General features: G+C 37.1%; 1 protein-coding gene across 1 annotated transcript in view; it reads right to left on the reverse strand.

Moving 5' to 3' along the window:
- Cht10 (Chitinase 10) overlaps positions 1–22855 on the reverse strand; it is a 178385-nt gene that overhangs the window by 50231 nt on the left and 105299 nt on the right. Inside the window, exons 19-28 of the mRNA XM_069822742.1 lie at positions 21896–22438; positions 19791–20002; positions 16150–16354; positions 15696–15829; positions 15241–15487; positions 13857–14036; positions 11529–11740; positions 8592–8727; positions 3706–3848; positions 353–538 (exon numbers count right to left, since the gene is read on the reverse strand). Coding sequence (XP_069678843.1) covers positions 353–538; positions 3706–3848; positions 8592–8727; positions 11529–11740; positions 13857–14036; positions 15241–15487; positions 15696–15829; positions 16150–16354; positions 19791–20002; positions 21896–22438 — 2198 coding nt within the window. The remainder of the gene's footprint in view (positions 1–352; positions 539–3705; positions 3849–8591; positions 8728–11528; positions 11741–13856; positions 14037–15240; positions 15488–15695; positions 15830–16149; positions 16355–19790; positions 20003–21895; positions 22439–22855) is intronic.

Genomic DNA, 22855 nt, shown 5'->3' on the forward strand with positions numbered 1-22855 from the left:
CAGTATTCCTAAAATTTGTGTGAATTTTATAACTTTTTATGAACACCTTTTCCTTTTTTTTCTGTAGAACACATCCCAGATAATAAAAATTTTGTACTTTTCCATAATATTTGCTGTTTACTGTATTTTTTCATATTGGATCTCTCCAAAAAAATTCTGTTGTTTTGGACTTTTCTGTGGTATCTCAAGTTGAAAGTTAAAATATATAAATTTAACTTGGATTAATAAATGTATGTAATTTATTGGAATCAACTTAATTTCAATTAATCTTATTAATTACTAGCAACATGAAACTATTTTGTCACAATGCACAGATTACTGGGTACCTATATTCTCATAGTCTGCACTATACCTCATAGTAGGCAAGGAATCCTGCTGCCCTGGTGAACTCTCCTGCTTGTCCAGGGCCAGGTGCACGAGCATTGAGTCCATTAGTGGAAGGTTCAGCCAACTGGAATGACTGTCCATACAAAGGCATTCCCATGACGATCTTGCGGCGTGGAACTCCTTCAGAGATCCAGTAGTTGATGGAATAGTTCTGAATAACACAAAGAAATCTCTTTTATAATTACGTACAATATTCAACACACCTGAAATAATATCATATAAAGCTCCAACAAGCTAATGGTATAAATAAATAGCGAAAAATTTAAGAGATGTTTCTGTGGGAATCACTTCTTCCCCTTCAAGAAATAACTCTGTGGCTGGGAGGAAAAAGGTCTTAAGTCAATTTTTATGAAAATTAGATTTTTATATATTCTGAAAGCGGAAACAATTCTCTACAATCTGGTAAAACGGCTAAAGTTAAATAAGACTCCTGATTGGATTTATAGAGCGTTACCAAATGTCCTAAGTACTTTTTGAATCGAGCACACACAGAATAAAGCACTTAAGAATATTTAATACTTTATTCCTTACAAACCATCACATGTTTACTTTCCATGCTTCCCTATTAAAAAGGTCTAACTTGTATTTTAGCCATTTTATCACATACTGATGCCCTTTCCTTTTAAAACTTTAAGCATCAGGGTAAACAGTCCTTGTTTAAAACCCATTTTGCATTCTTAATAATTTACATTTCTCATTTATTTTGACATGAAAAAGGTCTTATGTTTAAATAGTCTCTTCAACTCAGTTTGGGTTCTAGTCTTAAAAGGGCTTAAGTGCGGCTATTTTTGGAAATAATCAAGACAGTTGTTAAATGAGCAACATTACCTATTTTAGAAGAAATATAAACAAATAATATCCAGGAAAAACCTCTCAATTAAAAAAATTCTATAATTGACACCAATTTCAATCTTTCTACTGCTCTCCTGAAAAGTATAAAATTTTTACTTAAGACCTTTTTCCTCCCGGCCACAGAACTAGTTCCAGGAATAATGCCATTCTACAATCAGTTTAGGTCGTATTGTAAGAGCTTTTAGAGTTGTTTCACTATCAGAGACCATTACAATGTTATTTTTGCAGCCATTTTTAATACTTGGTCATATAATTTGCCATAAACTCAGAAGTTTTAGCCTGAAAAACTGTGGTACACTGGTCAAGATTAAAGGATAACTTAGTGCTACGGCCATATATTTTATTTTTATTTTACTTGGTTATTTAACGTCGCTGTATCAACTACGAGGTTATTTAGAGTCGATGGGATTGGTGATGGCGAGATGTGGCCGAGGATTCGCCATAGATTACCTGACATTTGCCTTACAGTTGGGGAAAATCGCAGAAAAAACCCAACCAGATAATCAGTCCAAGCGGGAATCGAACCCGCACCCAAGCACAGCTCCGGATCGGCAGGCAAGCACCTTAACCAACCGAGCTATGCCGGTGGCTATGGCCATATAGGTACCTCAATTCCTACATCAGAATTGGTTTCAGACCTATGAATAAACTAGACTGATCCCTAACTTTAATCAGAAATTACCCATTTTATCCATTCTCTGTGATATGGATAGGATGCAGTCAATTTCTGTCAAATCCGTAAATTTTTAACATACTTTCAGTTTTCATACTTAGTATCTGGTATAGAATTTTGTCCAGAATAAATTAAAATAGAAGTTAAATCATCTAAATATGCCTTTATTTTTTTTCGTAGGATTCCACATATTTTATTTAATCCAACATTCATTGCACTGCTACGGGGCAATAGAAATAAAACTATACCCTACTTAAATCAATTTTTGTTAATATTTTCACATTTTTCTGTTGCTGTAAAATTATTAGATCCATTACTATACAGAGTTGGTGTAATATGTAGCTAATCAGCGATGTATGCAATGGACAGGGAAAGAAACTAGACACTCTACCCAATAAACTCCTTGCTTAGTTGCCTCATGAAGTGATATCACTTATGAGGTTTAGACCTGTCTTCGAACAGTTAACTAAACAACAACAACTATGCACAGTTAGGTAAATTACTTTTTAAAAGTAACTAAGTTGCAGTTGCAGTTACTTATCAGAAAAAGAGTTACAATTGAAGGGTTCAGAGCCATAGTGGGCCAAGCGCCATTTATTAAAAACGGAGAAAGCAAGAGTTAAAGTTAAGTGAATACCATAGTTTAATGAAGATTGACATATCATTTAGTTTTAATGTGTAGTTATATTACTTTCTATATATTTCCATTGAATTATGGTAATAACTTCATTTTAACCCTTGTTTTCTACGGTTTTAGTAAATGGCGCTTGACCCACTATGGTTCTGAACCCTTCAATTACAGTTATTGTACACAAAAAAGTAACTGAGTTACACATATCAGCGCACAGTTACTTTACAATTAAGTACTTAAAAAAATATATAGTTGTGCTAAGATACCTTTCTCAGCCTTAAAAATTGAAATACGAGTACTGGTATAGCATCGAATGTTGGATGTTATTTTCGAGTCACGTGACTGTAGTATACTCATTGTTGCGAATAAAATGTTCAAATTTAAAGATGTGAATGCGATATCTGTAAGAATTTATAATTCAGATATTTCTAAGGTAGATTTTAGAATATGAACGAGTATATAAATTTATTTTATAACAGACACTATTGCTTTGTAGCTGACAGGAGAGACTGCCTCACCTGGGAGCCAATTACAGTCGGTTTTTGAATACAATCAAAGGTTCCTTGCAGTCTTTGTGGACTGTGATAAGGATGTCATCACAAAACTCGATGTTAACTGTCGCAATTGCGACCATGCACTAACTGGTGGCTCATGCTGATTTCTGTTCTTGCCTTGCTACTAAAAGAACACAATCGCGAGATGAAGAAAAAGCGAGGCTACCGTGAAAGACAGCTGCATGTGGCAGCCTCACTTTGTGGATACGGGGCTTAAGAAAGATAAGTATCAGAACGTGACCGAGTGACCCTCGGTCGGAGAGCGAGAGAGAGAATGGGGACAGTGGAAATAAAGTTGGCTCAACGAACAGAGCAGGAGAGAGAATGCGTTAAATGATCGAAATAACTTTTGACATTATTATTACAAATAAGACCAGTATTACACTGTCTTGAGATTTTTACAACAAAATATATTACGAGTGAAAAAAATAGTAACAATGTTTCGTTACTTCGTTACTGGTAAAAGTAACTTAGTTACATTCAAACAACGCCTTTACCGAGTGTTAGTTTGAGAAATAACTGTTACTAGTAATGGTATTACTTGAAACGCACTACTCTCCAACACTAACTGTGGAGAGAAATGTTGAAACCTGAGTAAGAAAACTCACTGCATTAAAGAAGAAGAAGTCATCATCTGGATGGAAGTACAGTGGTGCTACATGTCCAGTCTTCTTGTCCCACTGACCATGGAAATCATAGGTCATGACTGCTACCCAGTCCAGATTCTCACCAAGAGCCTTGACATCATATCCTAAAAGAAGAAACATATTTCAGGATTCATAATGCACTGTAGCCTATATGTTACAGTCAATGTTATTTTGTAGATAATGACATTATTGCCAGCTCATTGTCATTTCCCATTATTATGCCTACTATCCAGTAACGTCAATGGCTGGAGATTTATGTCAATGGCCAAAAACCTGTTGTAAATTTCAGATGAAGCAAAAAGTTATCACATATTTCTCGGACAATGTCATTGATGGTCGGTTATAATTGGGCGATGGGTGAGGGAAACTTATAAGACTTGTGGAAAATAACACTGAAAATGCATTAAGCATGTTACAAATAGATCATGGAGAAAGAAACAATGATATCTGACCTGAAGAAAACGTATTGCAACATCACCAAGGAAGCTATCACGATTTATTTACGCCTTTTTGTGCACTGCCAGGGAAAGTAGACCTAAAGTTGTTTGAAAATGCAACAGCAACCAAATCCATTCTGCATTCAGTTTTTAACTCTCGTACTCAGTTTGATCTGGTTGATATGCAGTCGCAAATCTACAGTGGCATTCGATTTATACTGGTTTATCAAGTTCATTTAACAATTTTCCAAATTTTCTCGGGCTTCCAGCCAGGTCATAAGTTGGTGATCCACCGACGTTTCGAGGATGTTCATCTTCCTCATCTTCAGGGTTAAGTGATATCTGAGGGTACCTAGCTCCTTAATTTATAGTGCCAGAGGGAGTCAGCCGAGGAGCTGTGCGCCGATTGGCTGTTATTAGTGCGGACTGCGGCGAGAACGTTGCCGACGTGTCGTCTTGCTTTGTGCTTTCCGGTTGAATGACCTTGGGTCTCACGGTGGGCTCGGCGGACGAGTTCTCCGCTGATGACGGCCCGTCGTCCGGGCGGTGAGAAATTTAATAGCCGGTGACCATGCCGTGCTTAGTTGGAGACCAGAGTCCCGGTTCAGGTTACCGCGTTCTGCCGCTATGGCCAGGGTTTCTTTTACTCTTCTATCCCAATAGCCCGCACACTTTACCAGGACCTCGGTGTTATTGAAATTAGCCCTATGGCTTTTTTCAATGCAATGTTCAGCCAATCCGGATTTTTCGGGCTGCATTAATTTGATGCTTCTTTGATGTTCCGAAAGACGCGTCGCTATTGTGCGTCCAGTCTGTCCAATGTAAGCCGCATCACATTCACACGGGATGCGGTAGATCCCTGGTACTCTGAGGCCTAGATCGTCTTTTACTGATCTGACCTTGTTCCTGATTTTTGGCGGAGGTTTGTGGATTGTTTTTATTCCATGCTTGTGGAGCAGTCTGCTTATCTTTCCCGACAACTTCCCTGTGAATGGTAGACAGGCTGTGGCTGATTTTTCCGCTTCTAGTGAGTCCGTGATGGGCTGCTGCTGCTGCTTCTTGTGTCTTGCTCTATTCAAAGAGGCCGCGATGTCTTTAGCCAAATATCCATTCTGCTGGGGGGTGAGCTTCAGGTGTTGAAATTCAGTGTCTAATTGCTCCGGGTCCGATATAGAGACTGCTCTATGGGCCAGTGTGTTAAGTATGCCCATCCGCTGCGCTTTGTGATGGAAACTATTCGCGTTCAGGTACAAGTTGGTGTCTGTGGGTTTACGGTATACCGCATGGCCCAGAGATCCGTTGTTATTTCTGGAGATAAGGATGTCCAGAAATGGGAGTTTACCGTTCGTTTCAACCTCCATAGTGAACTGGATCTGGGGTCGTAGACTGTTTATGTGCCTGAGAAAATCTGGTAATGTGTCTTGTCCATGAGGCCAGATGACGAACGTATCGTCTACGTATCTGAAGAAATGTGTAGGCTTTAATGGCGCTGTAGCTAGTATTTCATGCTCCAGATGCTCCATATAGTAGTTGGCGATGGCTGGTGAAAGCGGAGAACCCATGGCGACTCCGTCTATCTGTTCATAGTAGGTGTTGTTCTGTAGAAAATATGTGGAGGTGAGCGTGTGGCGGAACAATTCCGTGATGTCAGGTGGAAATTGATCGGAAAGCAGTAGCATGGCTTCCGAGAGTGGAACCCTGGTGAAGAGGGACACTACATCGAAGCTGACTAGAAGGTCGGACGGTTTCACTTTGATGTTGTCGAGGATCTGTACAAATTGTGTAGAGTTCTTCACATGATGTACGCACCCACCCACCAGTGGTTGCAGCAGGTTGGTGAGATAGCGGGCCAAGCGGTACGTAGGGCTGCCAATCGCATCCACTATAGGCCTTAGCGGTACCTCCGGCTTATGTATCTTGGGTAGACCATATAACCTGGTGGTATACTGCCTGACGGTGAAACTAACCGCTTACTCTCGGCGCGGAGACTAGATTTCTTGATTAGCTGGGTGGTGCGTCTCTCTACTGAGCTGGTGGGATCTTTCTGGAGAATTTTATAGGCCGGATCGTTCAGCAGTTGATCGATCTTCTCCTGATACTGCGTTGAAGAAAGGATGACTGTGGCGTTTCCCTTATCCGCTGGCAGAACGTCTAAGTTGTCATTCTTCCCAAGCATCTGCAAGGCTCTATTCTCCTCTCGGCTGATGTTGGGCTTAGGAATGGTGGCCTTGGTAACAGCCCTGGCAACTTCTCGGCGTATTTCTTCCGCGCTGTCTGGTGGGAGCTGGTATTGAAGGCGCTATCCACCAGGTTATATGGTCTACCCAAGATACATAAGCCAGAGGTACCGCTAAGGCCTATAGTGGATGCGATTGGCAGCCCTACGTACCGCTTGGCCCGCTATCTCACCAACCTGCTGCAACCACTGGTGGGTGGGTGCGTACATCATGTGAAGAACTCTACACAATTTGTACAGATCCTCGACAACATCAAAGTGAAACCGTCCGACCTTCTAGTCAGCTTCGATGTAGTGTCCCTCTTCACCAGGGTTCCACTCTCGGAAGCCATGCTACTGCTTTCCGATCAATTTCCACCTGACATCACGGAATTGTTCCGCCACACGCTCACCTCCACATATTTTCTACAGAACAACACCTACTATGAACAGATAGACGGAGTCGCCATGGGTTCTCCGCTTTCACCAGCCATCGCCAACTACTATATGGAGCATCTGGAGCATGAAATACTAGCTACAGCGCCATTAAAGCCTACACATTTCTTCAGATACGTAGACGATACGTTCGTCATCTGGCCTCATGGACAAGACACATTACCAGATTTTCTCAGGCACATAAACAGTCTACGACCCCAGATCCAGTTCACTATGGAGGTTGAAACGAACGGTAAACTCCCATTTCTGGACATCCTTATCTCCAGAAATAACAACGGATCTCTGGGCCATGCGGTATACCGTAAACCCACAGACACCAACTTGTACCTGAACGCGAATAGTTTCCATCACAAAGCGCAGCGGATGGGCATACTTAACACACTGGCCCATAGAGCAGTCTCTATATCGGACCCGGAGCAATTAGACACTGAATTTCAACACCTGAAGCTCACCCTCCAGCAGAATGGATATTTGGCTAAAGACATCGCGGCCTCTTTGAATAGAGCAAGACACAAGAAGCAGCAGCAGCAGCCCATCACGGACTCACTAGAAGCGGAAAAATCAGCCACAGCCTGTCTACCATTCACAGGGAAGTTGTCGGGAAAGATAAGCAGACTGCTCCACAAGCATGGAATAAAAACAATCCACAAACCTCCGCCAAAAATCAGGAACAAGGTCAGATCAGTAAAAGACGATCTAGGCCTCAGAGTACCAGGGATCTACCGCATCCCGTGTGAATGTGATGCGGCTTACATTGGACAGACTGGACGCACAATAGCGACGCGTCTTTCGGAACATCAAAGAAGCATCAGATTAATGCAGCCCGAAAAATCCGGATTGGCTGAACATTGCATTGAAAAAAGCCATAGGTCTAATTTCAATAACACCGAGGTCCTGGTAAAGTGTGCGGGCTATTGGGATAGAAGAGTAAAAGAAACCCTGGCCATAGTGGCGGAACGCGGTAACCTGAACCGGGATTCGGGTCTCCAACTAAGCACGGCATGGTCACCAGCTATTAAATTTCTCACCGCCCGGACGACGGGCCATCATCAGCGGAGAACTCGTCCGCCGAGCCCACCGTGAGACCCAAGGTCATTCAGCTGGAAAGCACAAAGCAAGACAACATGTCGGCAACGTTCTCGCCGCGGTCCGCACTAATAACAGCCAATCGGCGCACAGCTCCTCGGCTGACTCCCTCTGGCACTATAAATTAAGGAGCTAGGTACCCTCAGATATCACTTAACCCTGAAGATGAAGATGAACATCCTCGAAACGTCGGTGGATCACCAACTTATGACCTGGCTGGAAGCCCGAGAAAATTTCGAATTATCACGTCGCCAGGAAAGCTTCAGTAGTTATTTCATTTAACAAATTCATTGTTTTGAAATTCCTAAAAAGCAAACGTATAGAAGCAGTAGGTATCAATGTGACTGATATTTCACAAGTTTTGGAACTCCTGTAATTTTACACTCAGAAAACAGAAGAGTCTGTGAATTACTTACTACCATGGAATGGGATAAAAGTTGTACAACAATGATCAAGGAGCTTTGGGAAATTACGTAATTTCCCGAGAAATGGTATTATCAACATCGCCAAAGTATCTAGAACAATGTCGTTAGTGGCCTGAAATTTCACAATGTACCGTAGTTGTATATTAACATTAAAGACATCATTTCTCCAATTTATTTAATTACCCACAACATACACACTTAACTACAGCAGAAACATGGAATACTTACCTGCGTCAATAACAGTCTTGCTGGGAGACACAGCGGAAGACAAAAGAAGACCCTTGGGGCTGAATGCTTGACGTAATTCTCTTACCAATGCTGCAAATGCTGCTTTATCAGAATCAGGTCCTTTATTGCAGTCCACCTAGAACATCAACCAAGCAATGAATTGAAATGATACCGGTAATAATTCTAATTAATTACACAGAGTAATTATGCTGTTGTAATTCAGTGTGTAAGAATTCATTGTGATGAAGCAAACGCATGTTACAAATTAAGGAAACATAAGTTTACCATAGGGAAAAGGAATTGGCCATGCTACCCCATTATCTCCTGGATTAGTTGCCTTATGAGTGATGCCTTATTGGTTTCACTTGTGAGGTTCAAGCCTGTGTTCGGACAGTTGACTAAACAACAACAAGAAGTCTACCGTATTTTACATAAATATATCTAAACTAGTATCGGTAAGTAATTTATTGTACAATTTTTTATTTCTTAATTTTTTATTTTTTAAAGTAATGGATTAATCTAATAAAATTTTAAGTTGTTAATACACATACATTTAAATACCTTATTTTTTCCATTATACAAGATGCATCAAAAGCAATTTTCCCCAAACACTTCCTCACATTTAATTACATTCAATTTACAGTTGACTACACATTCCTTTACAGATTTTGTTCAAAATGGAGGCCTATTTCTCGATACACAATTCACAACATTTAGACACTGATTTATAGATGGCAGAATATAACTTACGATTTTAATCGATTTTCACGAATGACTGTTCGATCATCTGTCGCAACTGATGCAGATCCTGAGGTTTCTGAGCAAAAACAACATTTTTCAGCATACCCCTCAGTGAAAAATCGCATGGCGTCAGGTTACATGATCTGGGTGGCCATTCTGTTGTGCCACGACTGCCATTCCATTTAAGGAATTGCTAGTTCAAGAAGTGCCTCACTCCTACACCAAAATCAGGTGTGCTCCACCCTGTTGCCATATTAACTGCGTTTCGGCAAAACGAGAGCTGTTTTCAAGACATGATATTGGAAAAACAGTTGACGCACGAACATGGTTGTCAACCCTCCACTTATTACACGCCTTATTCGTTTATTCAAGTTATGACATATGTAGGCCTATATGTGTACCAGTGGCGTATACTGGTTAAAGGGTTTGGGCTACCGCCGACCCTATTATTACACAAAATATATCTAACAATTACTTTAATTTTAATTACTATGGTAAAACTAATAATACAAAATTATTACATTATGTTATATTATAAACTTTTTCTTTTGTAATTTCCTTGGCCTACCCCCGGTAGCCCGCAAAATACGCCCCTGATGTGTACAAGTGTGAAACCTAAGAACAAATATTGGGGAAAGTGACTTTTGATCCACCTTGTATTTATAGTACGTGGTGGGATGGTCAGAAACTTTGACAATCACAGTTAATATTTTGCATGTATAATTCCCAGCAGGAGTGAGATGAGTGAACTCTCAACTTCTGGAGCTTCAGTTCCAGAGATACTCTAAGGCAGCTCCTTATTAACAATAACCAGATGCTAAATACCAGCTGTTCTCATAAATTGACCTTCCCACAATGCCACTGGTACTTGATTGTGAACATTTCACAGAGAAATTACCAATAGTAGGCCTAATCTAGCTATTATCTTCGACATGCTTCATAGGGAATAAGTTTATTGTAAAACTAGTGAATAGTAAACTAAAATGTCATTCCTGGGACAAAACATCCACCACTAAAATCTTGTGTTGGCAGCATAAGCTATGGTAAAGCTTCGAGCTGTGTGCACTGAAGACTTCCCCATCCCTGCTCTTAAGTGTCATTCTTGGAAAGTAAAGTAAATGAGATAAAAAGTTTTTAATACAAATATTTTTCAAATGTAATCTTCATCTTACGATGTTTGGTGACGTATACACGTCCGTTGATGTGACATATTAATCAATTTAAATACTATTATAGTCACAATCATGCCATGGTATGATTCCCGCTCGAGGTTGTGAAATTTTTCTTTCATACCATGGCATGATAGTGACTATAATAGTATTTAAATTGAGAAATATTTTTCTTATAGCCTATAGAATTAGTTTTGCTGCAATTACAATGAATATAACTCTGAGAATGAAACAGCAGTACTGAACTTAGAGCTGTCATGTCTTTAAAAAATATTAATAGCCTATATAATTATTTTTGCTGCAATTACAATGAACATAACTCTGAGAATGAAACAGCAGTACTGAACTTAGAGCTGTCATGTCTTTAAAAATATTAATAGCCTATAGAATTATTTTTGCTGCAATTACAATGAACATAACTCTGAGAATGAAACAGCAGTACTGAACTTAGAGCTGTCATGTCTTTAAAAATATTAACTACCGGTACCTATTGTACATGATTATTAAAACTTACGTTAAATTTATATATTGGTACGGAACTGTTTCACAGAAAATTAATTCATTTTAGCTTTAGACTGATATTTTATCAATATATCACTCACTCAACAGTAAAAAAAGACTGATATACTGCAACAGAATTTAGAAAATCCTAACTTAACCAGAAATAAACCAACAACATTAACTTATCAAGATTCAGAACTGGACACCTTTAGTCAATGAAATTAACTGATGGAGTAAAAGTTTTCCCTATCTGTAATAAATACTATAGTGAAGACGCAACACTTACAGATGTTATTAAATGTTTAAATATAATGAAAGATGATACAGAGTCTGAAAGTCGAACAGTAATAAATCTACTTAACAAAAATATATAATCTCATGGAAATGGCCTGAGGCCAAGGGATAAGTATCGTAACAACTCTTATTCCTAATGATGAAATTGTGTCTGCATAATTATGTATTTTAGTTCGGCTATTTTAACATTTAAAAAGTGAAAACTGTGAAATAATAATATATTTTCACCCACCTGCCAACACTTGGGGTACTCCCAATCGAGATCAAGCCCGTCAAATCCATGCTTCTCAAGGAACTCAACCACATGTTTTACAAATCTTCGACGTGCAGTTAGACTGTTAACTAGGCGACTGTACTTGTCACCTGCTGAGTCGTTCCATCCACCAAGAGCAAGTGATACTTTCAGTCCTTTCTTCTTGTATGCTACCACTCTTTCGTAGAATTCTGAATAGCATACCAATTCAAATTAGTTATGTTTAGCTCAGTGGAGGCTTGTCATATAATAACTTGCTGATAGCTAGGGATTACAAAATCTAATTCCAAAGGTAAATGTTATTAGGCTACAGTTCTCGGTTAATTACAATCTACAATTGATCTTACTCCTGATTGTAAACTCTAAAAAGTATTTAGATACATTTGTTTTGTCTTTGGAAGTGTGTATAATATTATATTGATTTATTTTAGTATTGGTACGATATTTTTGACAATGTCAGTAGCTTTTGCTAAAACTCCAGCTAATAAATATAATACAATAAAACAAAATAAGAGTGATATTTAAACATTGCTTTAAATAATAGAGTTAAAATAATTGATATTTAAAAAGAATTTACATATCATCACCATCATCATCAACAATAACAATAAAGCTGTCCTTTACAGTTCCCCAGAATAAAAGTCACAAGTGGTTAGTTGGAGGAATAGATACAATGCAAGAAAATTACACACATGCACGCACGCGCGCACACACACACACACAGGATGATTCACAAGGAAAGATAAAAAATTTAGTATACGATATCTTAGCCTATTTTGAGTGAAAAAGTTTATATGAACATAGGTCCGTTTTCGAACGATGGTGGAGCTAGATGCATTTTTTGGTAAAACGACTCGCCCCAATGTGAATCAGATGTTACCATATGCTGCTGACGTGAGATGTGAGACAAGGTCACGGATCGCAATGAATGACGTAACATTGGAATCTGCATTGTGAGTGACGTGGATAAGTTCTTTCACCTCACAAACCAGGTGATGGGGCATTACAAATGTCCAATCGCCTGCCCTTATCTGAAGTAATGACACAGATCCCGCGCATAACACAAATACACTATCGCTTATCAGTTCACAGCAGTTCAGTCAGCTACTTACAGTACAGTAGTTATACAGGTACAATTATCGACCCTCCGACATCTAGAATATTAGGTATGTATGCATACATGAATATAAAGTTTAAATTTGTCCTTTATCTGTCTCTAAATGCGAGTTAGTAGAATGGAATCCCAGAAGTTTTTGTGAAATCAAAAAGCCTTATCTCCGTAACCGTTCGAAAACGGACCCATATCCATATGAACTTTTTGACTCAGAATGACTTCAGAATTCACATCCCAAATTTTTTATCTTTCCTCGTGAATCACTCATCCTGTATGTATAATATATATAGCTTAGATTAACTGAACAATAGCATCTGGAAAAACATAGCCTTAATTTCGTAACAAAAACAGCAACAAGTGATGTGTTACTTCCTAAAAGGTGCGACAAATGTTTGTAATTAGAAGGCAAAGAGTTTCAGTCGAGATCTGGATCTGCAGTTTCTCTACAATCCGTTCATCCAGTAATTTGTTTAGCGGAATTGTCAAATAAACATTTTATGATATTCTTAAAAGTGCAGATTTTGTGGGTGATATGACCCCATTACTCTGCTTTAAATTTAGTCTGATCACTTCAGTTGAATTAGAAAGATCATTCTCTATTGCAAAATCTATTCCTCCAGACAGAGGCAAAGTGTGATTATTGAGAACTTTAAGAAATATCTCGTGATTATCTTACAGCTTTTAAACAATGAAAGAAAAACTTTGTTTTCAACTGCTGTGATTTTGAATTACCAGTACTGTGGATAGAAAGTATGAAATACTGCACCTTTTAAATGCAGAATATAAGTCGATATTTTTTACCTTAAAATATACTTATAAAAAACATACTCGTCTTACATGAGTAACTTAACATTTAAAAGACTGATAAGACATCCTTAAAAAATTCAGAATCATCCTTTATCTGAAGCTAATATAGTATGTCTATTTTGTTCTTGTTAGTATCTATTTGCCACCTTAAGTACTTGTTTATCTGCCAACACAAACAAAATAAATACCGGTACCTAAATTTCTAGGCTCTAGCAATTGATACGACTGTGTTTTTAAATAACTCGTATTAGTGCAATAGTTTTTAGGCATTATATTTAACATATGCCTACATAATTTATATTAAGATTACACCAAGCTAATAAAATACTGCACACAAAAATTTACGATACTTAGTTGATATATAAACTATATTTGAATATACTTACTGTTATCAAAGTCAGCCCATGAATCATGAGCCTTCACAATGAGATTCTCGTAGTCTAGCACTGCGAAACCGTATACAATGTGAGTGCAAAGTCGTTCATCAATTGTTTCAGGAACGTATTTTCCTATTCCTGGACGATACCAAGCCCAGTTCGTGAAGTAGCACACAACCTTGAAGTAACCTGCAAATTTAATTTAATATATTTATTGAATGTTTTTAAATATACTTCTTTACTTGCATATTAACTCTCCCTGAAGTACAGGTGTCCAGAAATTAAGTACTGTATCGATTTTGTAGAAATAGGCCATTTAGGGGTAAGATGTGTATGGTAATAAATTGCAAATACATTGTGTTCTTGAATTGTGTAGATGCTGCTGGCCTCCATGCATTGGATTTATGACAACAGATAAATATGTGTTCTGTCGTTACAAGTAAGTTACCTTTTCAAATGTATATCATTTTACCTTTAGGTGTGTTTCCAAATTATATGTAATACGCTTTGTCAAATCTGGCAACCTTTTCATAAGGGAAGCTAAATTTATTTATTATTATGTAATCTGCATGATCTTCAGCTTACCAAAAAAAAAAAAAAAAAGTCGTATGGTGACATTCGGAAAAAATTTCAACGCCGATTCCATAAAGCTGGATCCATAGACAGAACACTAAAAATGCTGATTAAGAAGTTTAAGCGTATTCAGCCCGTACGAGGGCATCCATCATCCTCTGAAGCGCCATCAGGTTGTCCATCGCACTTAGTCCAAAATCAGTGTGGCATTTGTTACAGGAATTGAACATTCTGCTTTCGACAGTGCATAGGTGTTGCGTTTCAGCTGCAGGTTCTGTACCACCTGCATGACGAGGAGCTTGCAATGCGTGTGACTTCTTTGTGTGTGGATTTATCAAAGGACGTGTTCTCACCTGACCCATTACCACACTGGTAGAGTTCCACCTGCAAGTGTCGATAGACAATCTGATGACGCTTCAGAGGATGATGGATGTCCTCGTACAGGCTACGTTGTGGCAGTCTGAGTGTGTTAAACTTGTTCACCAGCGTGTTAAGTGTTTTGTCTGTGGATCCTGCTTTATGGAATCAACGTTGAAATTTTGTCTGAATGTCACCATACGACGACCCTCTAGCCTCCACATCACCACAGCAACCTTTTTTGATAAGCTGAAGATCATGCAGATTCAGTTATTTGTAATGCCCGAACACATGTTTACCTGTTGTCACAAAGCCAATGCATGGACGCCAGCAGCAACTACACAGTTTAGAAACACAATGTACTTGCAATTTATTACCATGCACATCTTACCCCTAAATGCCCTATTTCTACAAAATCGATACTTAATTTCTGGACACTCTATATTTAACAAGGAAAACTCACCAGACAAAGTGCCACCTTGTGGCGGTCTTGTGGGTTCCACAGTAGGAAGACTAGTAGTAGAGCCTATCACTTCACCACTAGTGGCTGGTGTTGTTGTTGTCTGAGTTGTCCATGTTGTCCATGGTGGTTGAGTAGTTGGCTTTGTAGGTGGAGGTGTGGGTCTTACTGTTGGTAAATCTGATGGCATAGTAGTGCCACCTTCAGACTGGCAATTAGCATTCTGAGGCCAGTCACAGATACGTTTATCCTTAAAAATAGATTAAATATGTTTGAGTTTTGCTGTAGGATTAAAAAACAGAACTGAAAGAAATGGACTGATTTACAGAAAGAATGCAAAGAAATTGAAATGGCCTTGAGCGAGATAAAAAAAGTGATGTATCATGGGTTACTTTCAAAGAAATAAAAGTCATAGGTTCATGATATAGCTATACATGCATCTATAGTACTTAAATTACATTATTCCAATGCAGTCCTCCTCCACAGGAAAACTCTTGATATGCGCCCCACATACAGACGAAATACTTGTTGCAGTCACGTGTTGGACTGAATTCACCCTCATTACAAGGACTACCACTTTTTATCGTAATATCTGAAAAAGAAGAAAAAAGTTATAAGTTGCATGAAAACACGAAATAAAATATATTCTACATGCATATAATATTATTTCGATATATAGGAACTTAGTAAAGGCCAACTTTCTTAAGATTTCAAGGTGTTTAATTTTTTTAACCACAGTGGAAAATTTGAGAAAATCTTAATTGCCATTTTTATCCACCACTAATTCTACTTAGACTAACTGGATTTGAACTCGGATGCACTGAACGGAAGGCTGTCCAGAAAAGGCTGTACCTCAGCAACAACAATACTTTATGATTTTATAGTACATAGAGCCAACAAGTAATAGCTTACATGAATATTCCAATGAGTTCGTCAAAGAATTTGCACATTTCACATTGAAGCTCCAGTCACACATAGTCAATTGCTGGTTCCATACCAACCCTGGTGCGCAGGTTTGCTTTATCGGTACACCATTAACACAAACGTAGAAACTATTACAAGATCCTGGTACTGGCTGGTATTGTCCACTGATACAATCTTCGGCTGCAACCACAGGCTGTAGATAAAAAAATCGACAATAAAGATATACACATGCCAACGTGCATAAAGGAATCTTTATATAAAGTTTTAAAATTTAACCATTTATTCTTGTGTGTACTGCTGCCCTTCTGTTTTCTCTTGTTTCATATACCTGGAGACCTTACTGGAAGAGAGGCAGCATCAAGACTCAGAAGAAAGAAAATCAATTGCCTGCTAGTGTGTGATTACAAAATAATTAGCGCATCTCTTAAAATAAACTAAGATCTTATTTACAAGTGACTATTCTAGTGTGTTATGCATTACTGACAGATAAAATACATTAAAGTGCTCATATAACTGTAGTATATCTCCTTTAATTTTAATGTATTTTATCGATTTTATGAACACTGTAACAAGAACGTGACCAAATATTTGCATTTTATCATTACTGACTGAATTAGTAGTACGTTATTTGCTAAGTGACTAACTACATTATACTTTGAGTAACTGGTATCCTACTTAATCCTACCTAAGTGACATGTTACCGGTACCATAGATTAAGAAGACTGTAATATCATTGTATCATTGTTAGATTAATGTACACTGACGATGCCATGAATAACTGTATTCCGAGGCTAATAATTTGTCTATCTATAATAAGACAGCAGAAAATAGACTATTAACAAAATAAAGACAACAAACTCCATAATATAGTACAGTAAAACTTCATTTATACGTTTTTATGGGGGTCCGAAGAAAAATGTATAACTGAAATTACATTTAATATCTAAAATAACATTTGCAAACTATATGGGAAGAACGAATGAAGTCAGTTTAGTAACATTTTCACAAGAGAAATTTAGAACTTCACAGTTAAGTCTTCTTTGAGTCTGTAATACAATATCAGTAGATAGGCCTACTCAAATTTATAACACATTTTCTTGAGGAACGTAATATTATTTGTAGAAAATCTTAGTTGATTAGAGCCAAAGTTGGTTGATTAAATATTAGATTTCAAATTCCAATCCAGAAAATTTTACATTGACTTAAGTCAATATATGTAGTTATTTTACAAAAACAGTTATTTTGGACTCTTTGCTCCTAAGGAATTTAAACCATGTCCTCAAATTGTGATAATTGTTCCATAATTTGTTCAGTTACATCATGGTGTGTTACAAAATGTTTCACTGTTTAGTATCATTGAAGGACACAAGATTGGTGGAGAAAAGCATGAGCAGCTTCGAATTTCCACGAATTTCAAAGTGGGCTGCATCTTAACAATGAACAGAAGCTGTATTTTCACGTTTTTACATTATCAAGACAAATCTGATTTCGAGAAAAATTGGTTTAGAACGTATAAATTATATTTTTTAACTTCTGGAGATTTAAAATACAACCGCAAAGCGTAAAAAAGCATATAAGGTAAAGGAAAAACGTATAACCGAAATAAATTAATATTTATTTATTTATTCTGGGGAAGTTAAGGCCATCAGGCCTTCTCTTCCACACCACCAGAAATACAAATACCGGTACAATAATACAAATAAAAAGAAAAATCACACTATAAACAAAGTAAAGCCACACAAAAATATAGTCAGGTTGCAGTCACACAAACTTTAAGTGAGTGATTAAGTGATTATAGGCAGTGGTGGTGCGTCAATAAGAGCACAAGAGTACTGAACACCTTGTTTCCATTAATGCACGACTAGTTTTATTATTTAATACCGTATTGACGAAGTGGGGATGTATAATATCAGAATCGAGAATTTTAAACTTCCCGCATCTTGCATAGGCTAAACTTCTTATGTAAACTTAGCAACAAGTGTTCACGTACAAGCCATGCTCTTTTCAAGAAGGTTACAGGAATTTCAAGCATGCGTGGGAGGAAATTGTCTTTTGCTGGCCGCTTATGACTCGTCAAGAGCACAAAGCTTTAAGTGAATAGTGAATCTGTTGTACAGTTGTCAGGTGCATCAATGCCTATCGTTCACATGCTTTATCTCGAGGAGGAAATTTAATAGTCTGCATTTTAGCCTGTAGGTGTCAACATTTCTCACTGTCGGAACTTTATGTGGATGTGTGTACAGTGCTGCTACGAGAGTGTAGTTTGTGAATTACTATACTTTAGTGTTAACAAAATAGCATAGTTTGGCTTTCAAACACGTGCTGGCTGAATGTGATGGTGGTATGAATTTAAATATCTGTATGGTGGTGTATATTATTTAAGAATAATATTTTACTGGCATTTATTTATAGTAATCAATCTGTGCGAATGGGATTACAGTACTGGTATAGGCTGTAGTGTACCAGTGTGTTGTGAACCAAAATATATTACTGAACACACAATTTTGTAAATAATGGCACTGCAGTATGTATTAATTTGTAACAAATGTAAATAATGAACTCTGTTCAACCAATATTGAACAGTAAAAAAACTGAGTAAACTGGCTTACCAGGAAAAATTGGAAATAAAAAGACTGGGTTTCATTATTATTATTATTATTATTATTATTATTATTATTATTATTAATATATAATTTGAATTTATATACGATTTTTTCGATAGTGAAACATTGGAATCATAACATTTCATATTAGGCTAAACGTACGATTTCAAATTCTCTTCGATTTTGGAACACAAAATTGTGAACACACACAATATTTTATCACGAGCCGCCACTGATTATAGGATGTATAGAAAAAAACGTATAAATGTAAAAAACGTATAATTGGGAAACGTACAAAGGAAGTTTTACTGTAATATAATTTACGAATCTGGAGATTTTATTTTATCACAGAATTATTTATAAGGATGTATACATAATGTAGGGAATACTTTACTTTTACTTTTTAAGAGTAGCAGGGGCGGTATTTAGAACAAAAACATTAATATACTTGATACCTATTTTCTGGGAGGATAATATTAAAATGGATTTGAGGGAGGTGGGATATGTTGGTAGGGACTGGAGTAATCTTGCTCAGGATAGGGACCAATGGCAGGTTTATGTAGGGTGGCAATGAACCTCCAGTTCTAAAAAGCCATTTGTAAGTAAGGTACCGGTACCTATTTTCAAACTTAACGTCAGAAAACAAAAGCATATGAATTACGTATTATGAAAGCAGCTAAAATACGGTAAAAAAAAGTAGTAAGGACTGCTATCATCAAAGTATATGAGTTACACTACCTAAACTAAAAATATGGGTATTACAAAATTTTTAGTGAAACAAATGGGTAAATAAAAATCGTACTAAATCTGTTCCAAATAACAACCTGTATCATCCTTTGGTTTAAAGACACTCAATATTCTTAAATTCCGTATATGTGTTTAAAAATCATATTAGAAACAGAGTTCTTTAGCAACGAAACATTTTATTCCTATATCCTTTAAACAATACAGAAAATTCTTTTAGTACCTTATACGCAGCAAATATCATAGTTTAATTTGTCATGCCTTTCTAATCTGCCTAAGTACCTCTGTAATTGGCCCCTCTGGTCTTTTAGTGGTGGTTGTTCTTGTTGTCCACCAATCTTCTGGTCGGCGTGTTGTTGATGTTGTGGTTGTCCACCACTGATCCCATCCAGATGTAGTTGTCGATTGTGTTGTAGTACTCCACCATGGATGAGATGTAGTTGGAGATGCTGAAGGAGATGTAGTTGGAGACGCTGAAGGAGCTGTCGTTGATTCTGAGACATTGTAAAATCGGCATATTTCACAATGTAGAATTGTAATTTTCAATAAATCAATATATAGAAGCATAACGATACAATTTTGGAATACAATAACCTCCTACATTAAAAACTGATATCATTGCTTTAATTGGCAAAGTAATTCAAGAAGTTTCTATCATAAAGAAACACTAGCTACTTTATCTTTAAACTGTAAGAACTGATATTATACAAATTCAATTTTAAGAGATAATTTAAGAAAATCACATGCATAATCTTTTAATTCGTACATGTATGTTCATACACATTCACAGTCATGACTAAAATTAAAAACTAAGTGATAATTTGAGAAATATTATTTAACTACGGTATTGATATTTCTATTTTCTTATCATACGAATTTGAGATTTTCACGTAAAACATGTTTCTACCTTTCTCTGACACCGAAAAATGGTTTTGTGCTTGCCTATGTATAGTACTGACTGGTAATAACTCATAACTTATTGAATGCATTTTGTTCATCTTTGTTACTTATCTGTAAAAACACCGTAAAACAGTGAATAAAATACATCAAAGTTAGTAAATAAAATTACCGTATTGTAATTCGTGAAATAAGTCGTTATTTAAATATGTAAATCGTCAAAAAGTCGTTATTTGTACATGTTTAACAAGCTAAGGAAATTTTATTACAATGTCTGGCAACATTATTTTGTTACTGAAATTGAAATATTATTTGGGCAAGAGAAATGAAAAACAAAAAGCACTCCGACTGCCTCCGTGGTCTGTTGGTCATCATGCTAGCTTGCAGATCCGGAGGTCCCGGGTTCGATTCCCGGGCTGGGCTCCCAATGAATTTTTCTTGAAGAAGAAAAATTACCTGGGTATCTAGAGTCTGGAAATTTGTATGAATGAGAGTGTGATTGTGAGTGTGCCGGGTTAATATTAATTAACCAATCATCAAAATATAAAATACATCAGGACTGTCGCTGGGCAGTAACCTGAACACACGTTTCAGCATCACATTGTTGACAAGTAACTCAATCTGTTAGCACAACCATAAAGCAACTAATAGATGCTATAGAGTTACCAACAACGGGGGGGGGGGGGGGGGGGGGAGAAGCACTCAATCTGTGAACATGCTTAATAATGAGTCTTACAATCAGTAAAAAAAGTAGGTTAATTTTAAAAACAAATGCAGGCATACTTGGTGAAAATATTATAAAATATATAAAAAAAAAATGGATATGCAGATATAACTAAGTCAGTATTGTGAATATTTTGTCTTCCTCTCCCTAAAATATAAAAAATGGGTCCAGGACTACCAGTCAAGTGGTGTCCGTCCCCCCTATGAAATGTCCTACTGCGAATCAATGGCAATCATGGTAAACACTAGATAATAACAGGTGACGAGAATTTGAAATATACTTTATATTTCATATTTCATTATGTTTTTTGTTATCTATAATGGTGCCTAATATAAGATAATTTATTATTTAAGTTAGAACTCGAAACTTTTAATACTTCTCATTCCTAACTTAATTTAAAAAAATTACTTTAGTTATATTTAAGTTCGGAATATGTATTATATGACTTCCTTGTGTTAAATTCTATCGTACCTGGTTTACATGTTTCGACCTATTATGGGTCATCCTCAGAACTGGTCGTTGTTGGTCTTGGCGCCTCTTGTTTTGTTTCCTGTGAGGGTGTGTTCTTGTGGTGTAATGTGGAGTCAGAGTGTGTGTGTTCTGAAATTAAGTTGAGAATTTCATTGTAGTGTGTTTTTGTGTGTCTGTATATTTCATAAGTTCGAAACATGTAAACCAGGTACGATAGAATTTAACACAAAAAAGTCATATAATACATATTCTGAAGTGATACAATGTTAAAATACAATGCTAAATACATACTTACGTGGTTCACATTTGGCTTCACTTGGCCAGTCACAAACTTTACTCTGTGTATTCCAATGCAATCCACCTGCACAATATTCTTTCTTTAGCTCTCCCAAAATACAGCGGTAGTATGCATTGCAGTTTGAAGGATCTGGGAGATATTCGCCAGCATTACAAGGTGTTCCTGGCACTGGTACATCTGGCGGAGACGTTGTGGGTGGTTTTGTTACAGCAGTAGTGGTAGGAGGTTTTCGTGTAGTGGTAGTAGTGGTTGTAGTGGGGATAGTGGTTGTAGTCGTAGTAGTAGGTCGTGAAGTAGTGATCGTAGTAGTTGTCGTCGTTGTTGGTGGTTGCCACCATGGTGGCGTAGTAGTAACTGGCTTCGGTGTAGTGGTTGTAGTAGTTGGTGGTTGCCACCAAGGTGGTGTGGTGGTTGTCATTGGTGGTCTCATAGTAGTAGATGTGGTACTAGTTGTCCAATCTGTCCATCCTGTTGTTGTTGTCGTTGTTGTAGTTGAGGAGGAAGAAGGAGGTTCATTTGGTGGTGTTGGTCTGATTTCGCCTGAAAGAAAGAGAATTTATAAAAAATGTTAATATCATTGATTTTTTTTTTCCAATGGCAGGAACATTGAAATACTAATCATTTTCCCATGCAACACTGCTTGCTGTGACATGATTAATGTATAAATGGAGTAACAATTTAAGATATGGCACAAAATTCAACATAAAAACACAAATTCATATTAGCATTAGTAAATGATAAGAATAAATAAACACACGGAGTATGAAAAAACAATCATTCAGATTAACTTTACTGGAATATTCGATCCCTTGTCTCCCAGTAGCAATTATACTCTGCCTATTGATTAGTTCTGTACAGACCCAGAAACAAAATTTGGGCCCAAATTTTGTTTCTGAGTCTGTACATTGTCGTATATTACTTCTATCCATGGTCTCTTAGTGGTTGCATACAGTGGTG

The sequence above is a fragment of the Periplaneta americana genome, chromosome 1 (genome assembly GCF_040183065.1).
Source record: "Periplaneta americana isolate PAMFEO1 chromosome 1, P.americana_PAMFEO1_priV1, whole genome shotgun sequence".
Lineage (NCBI taxonomy): Eukaryota > Metazoa > Arthropoda > Insecta > Blattodea > Blattidae > Periplaneta > Periplaneta americana.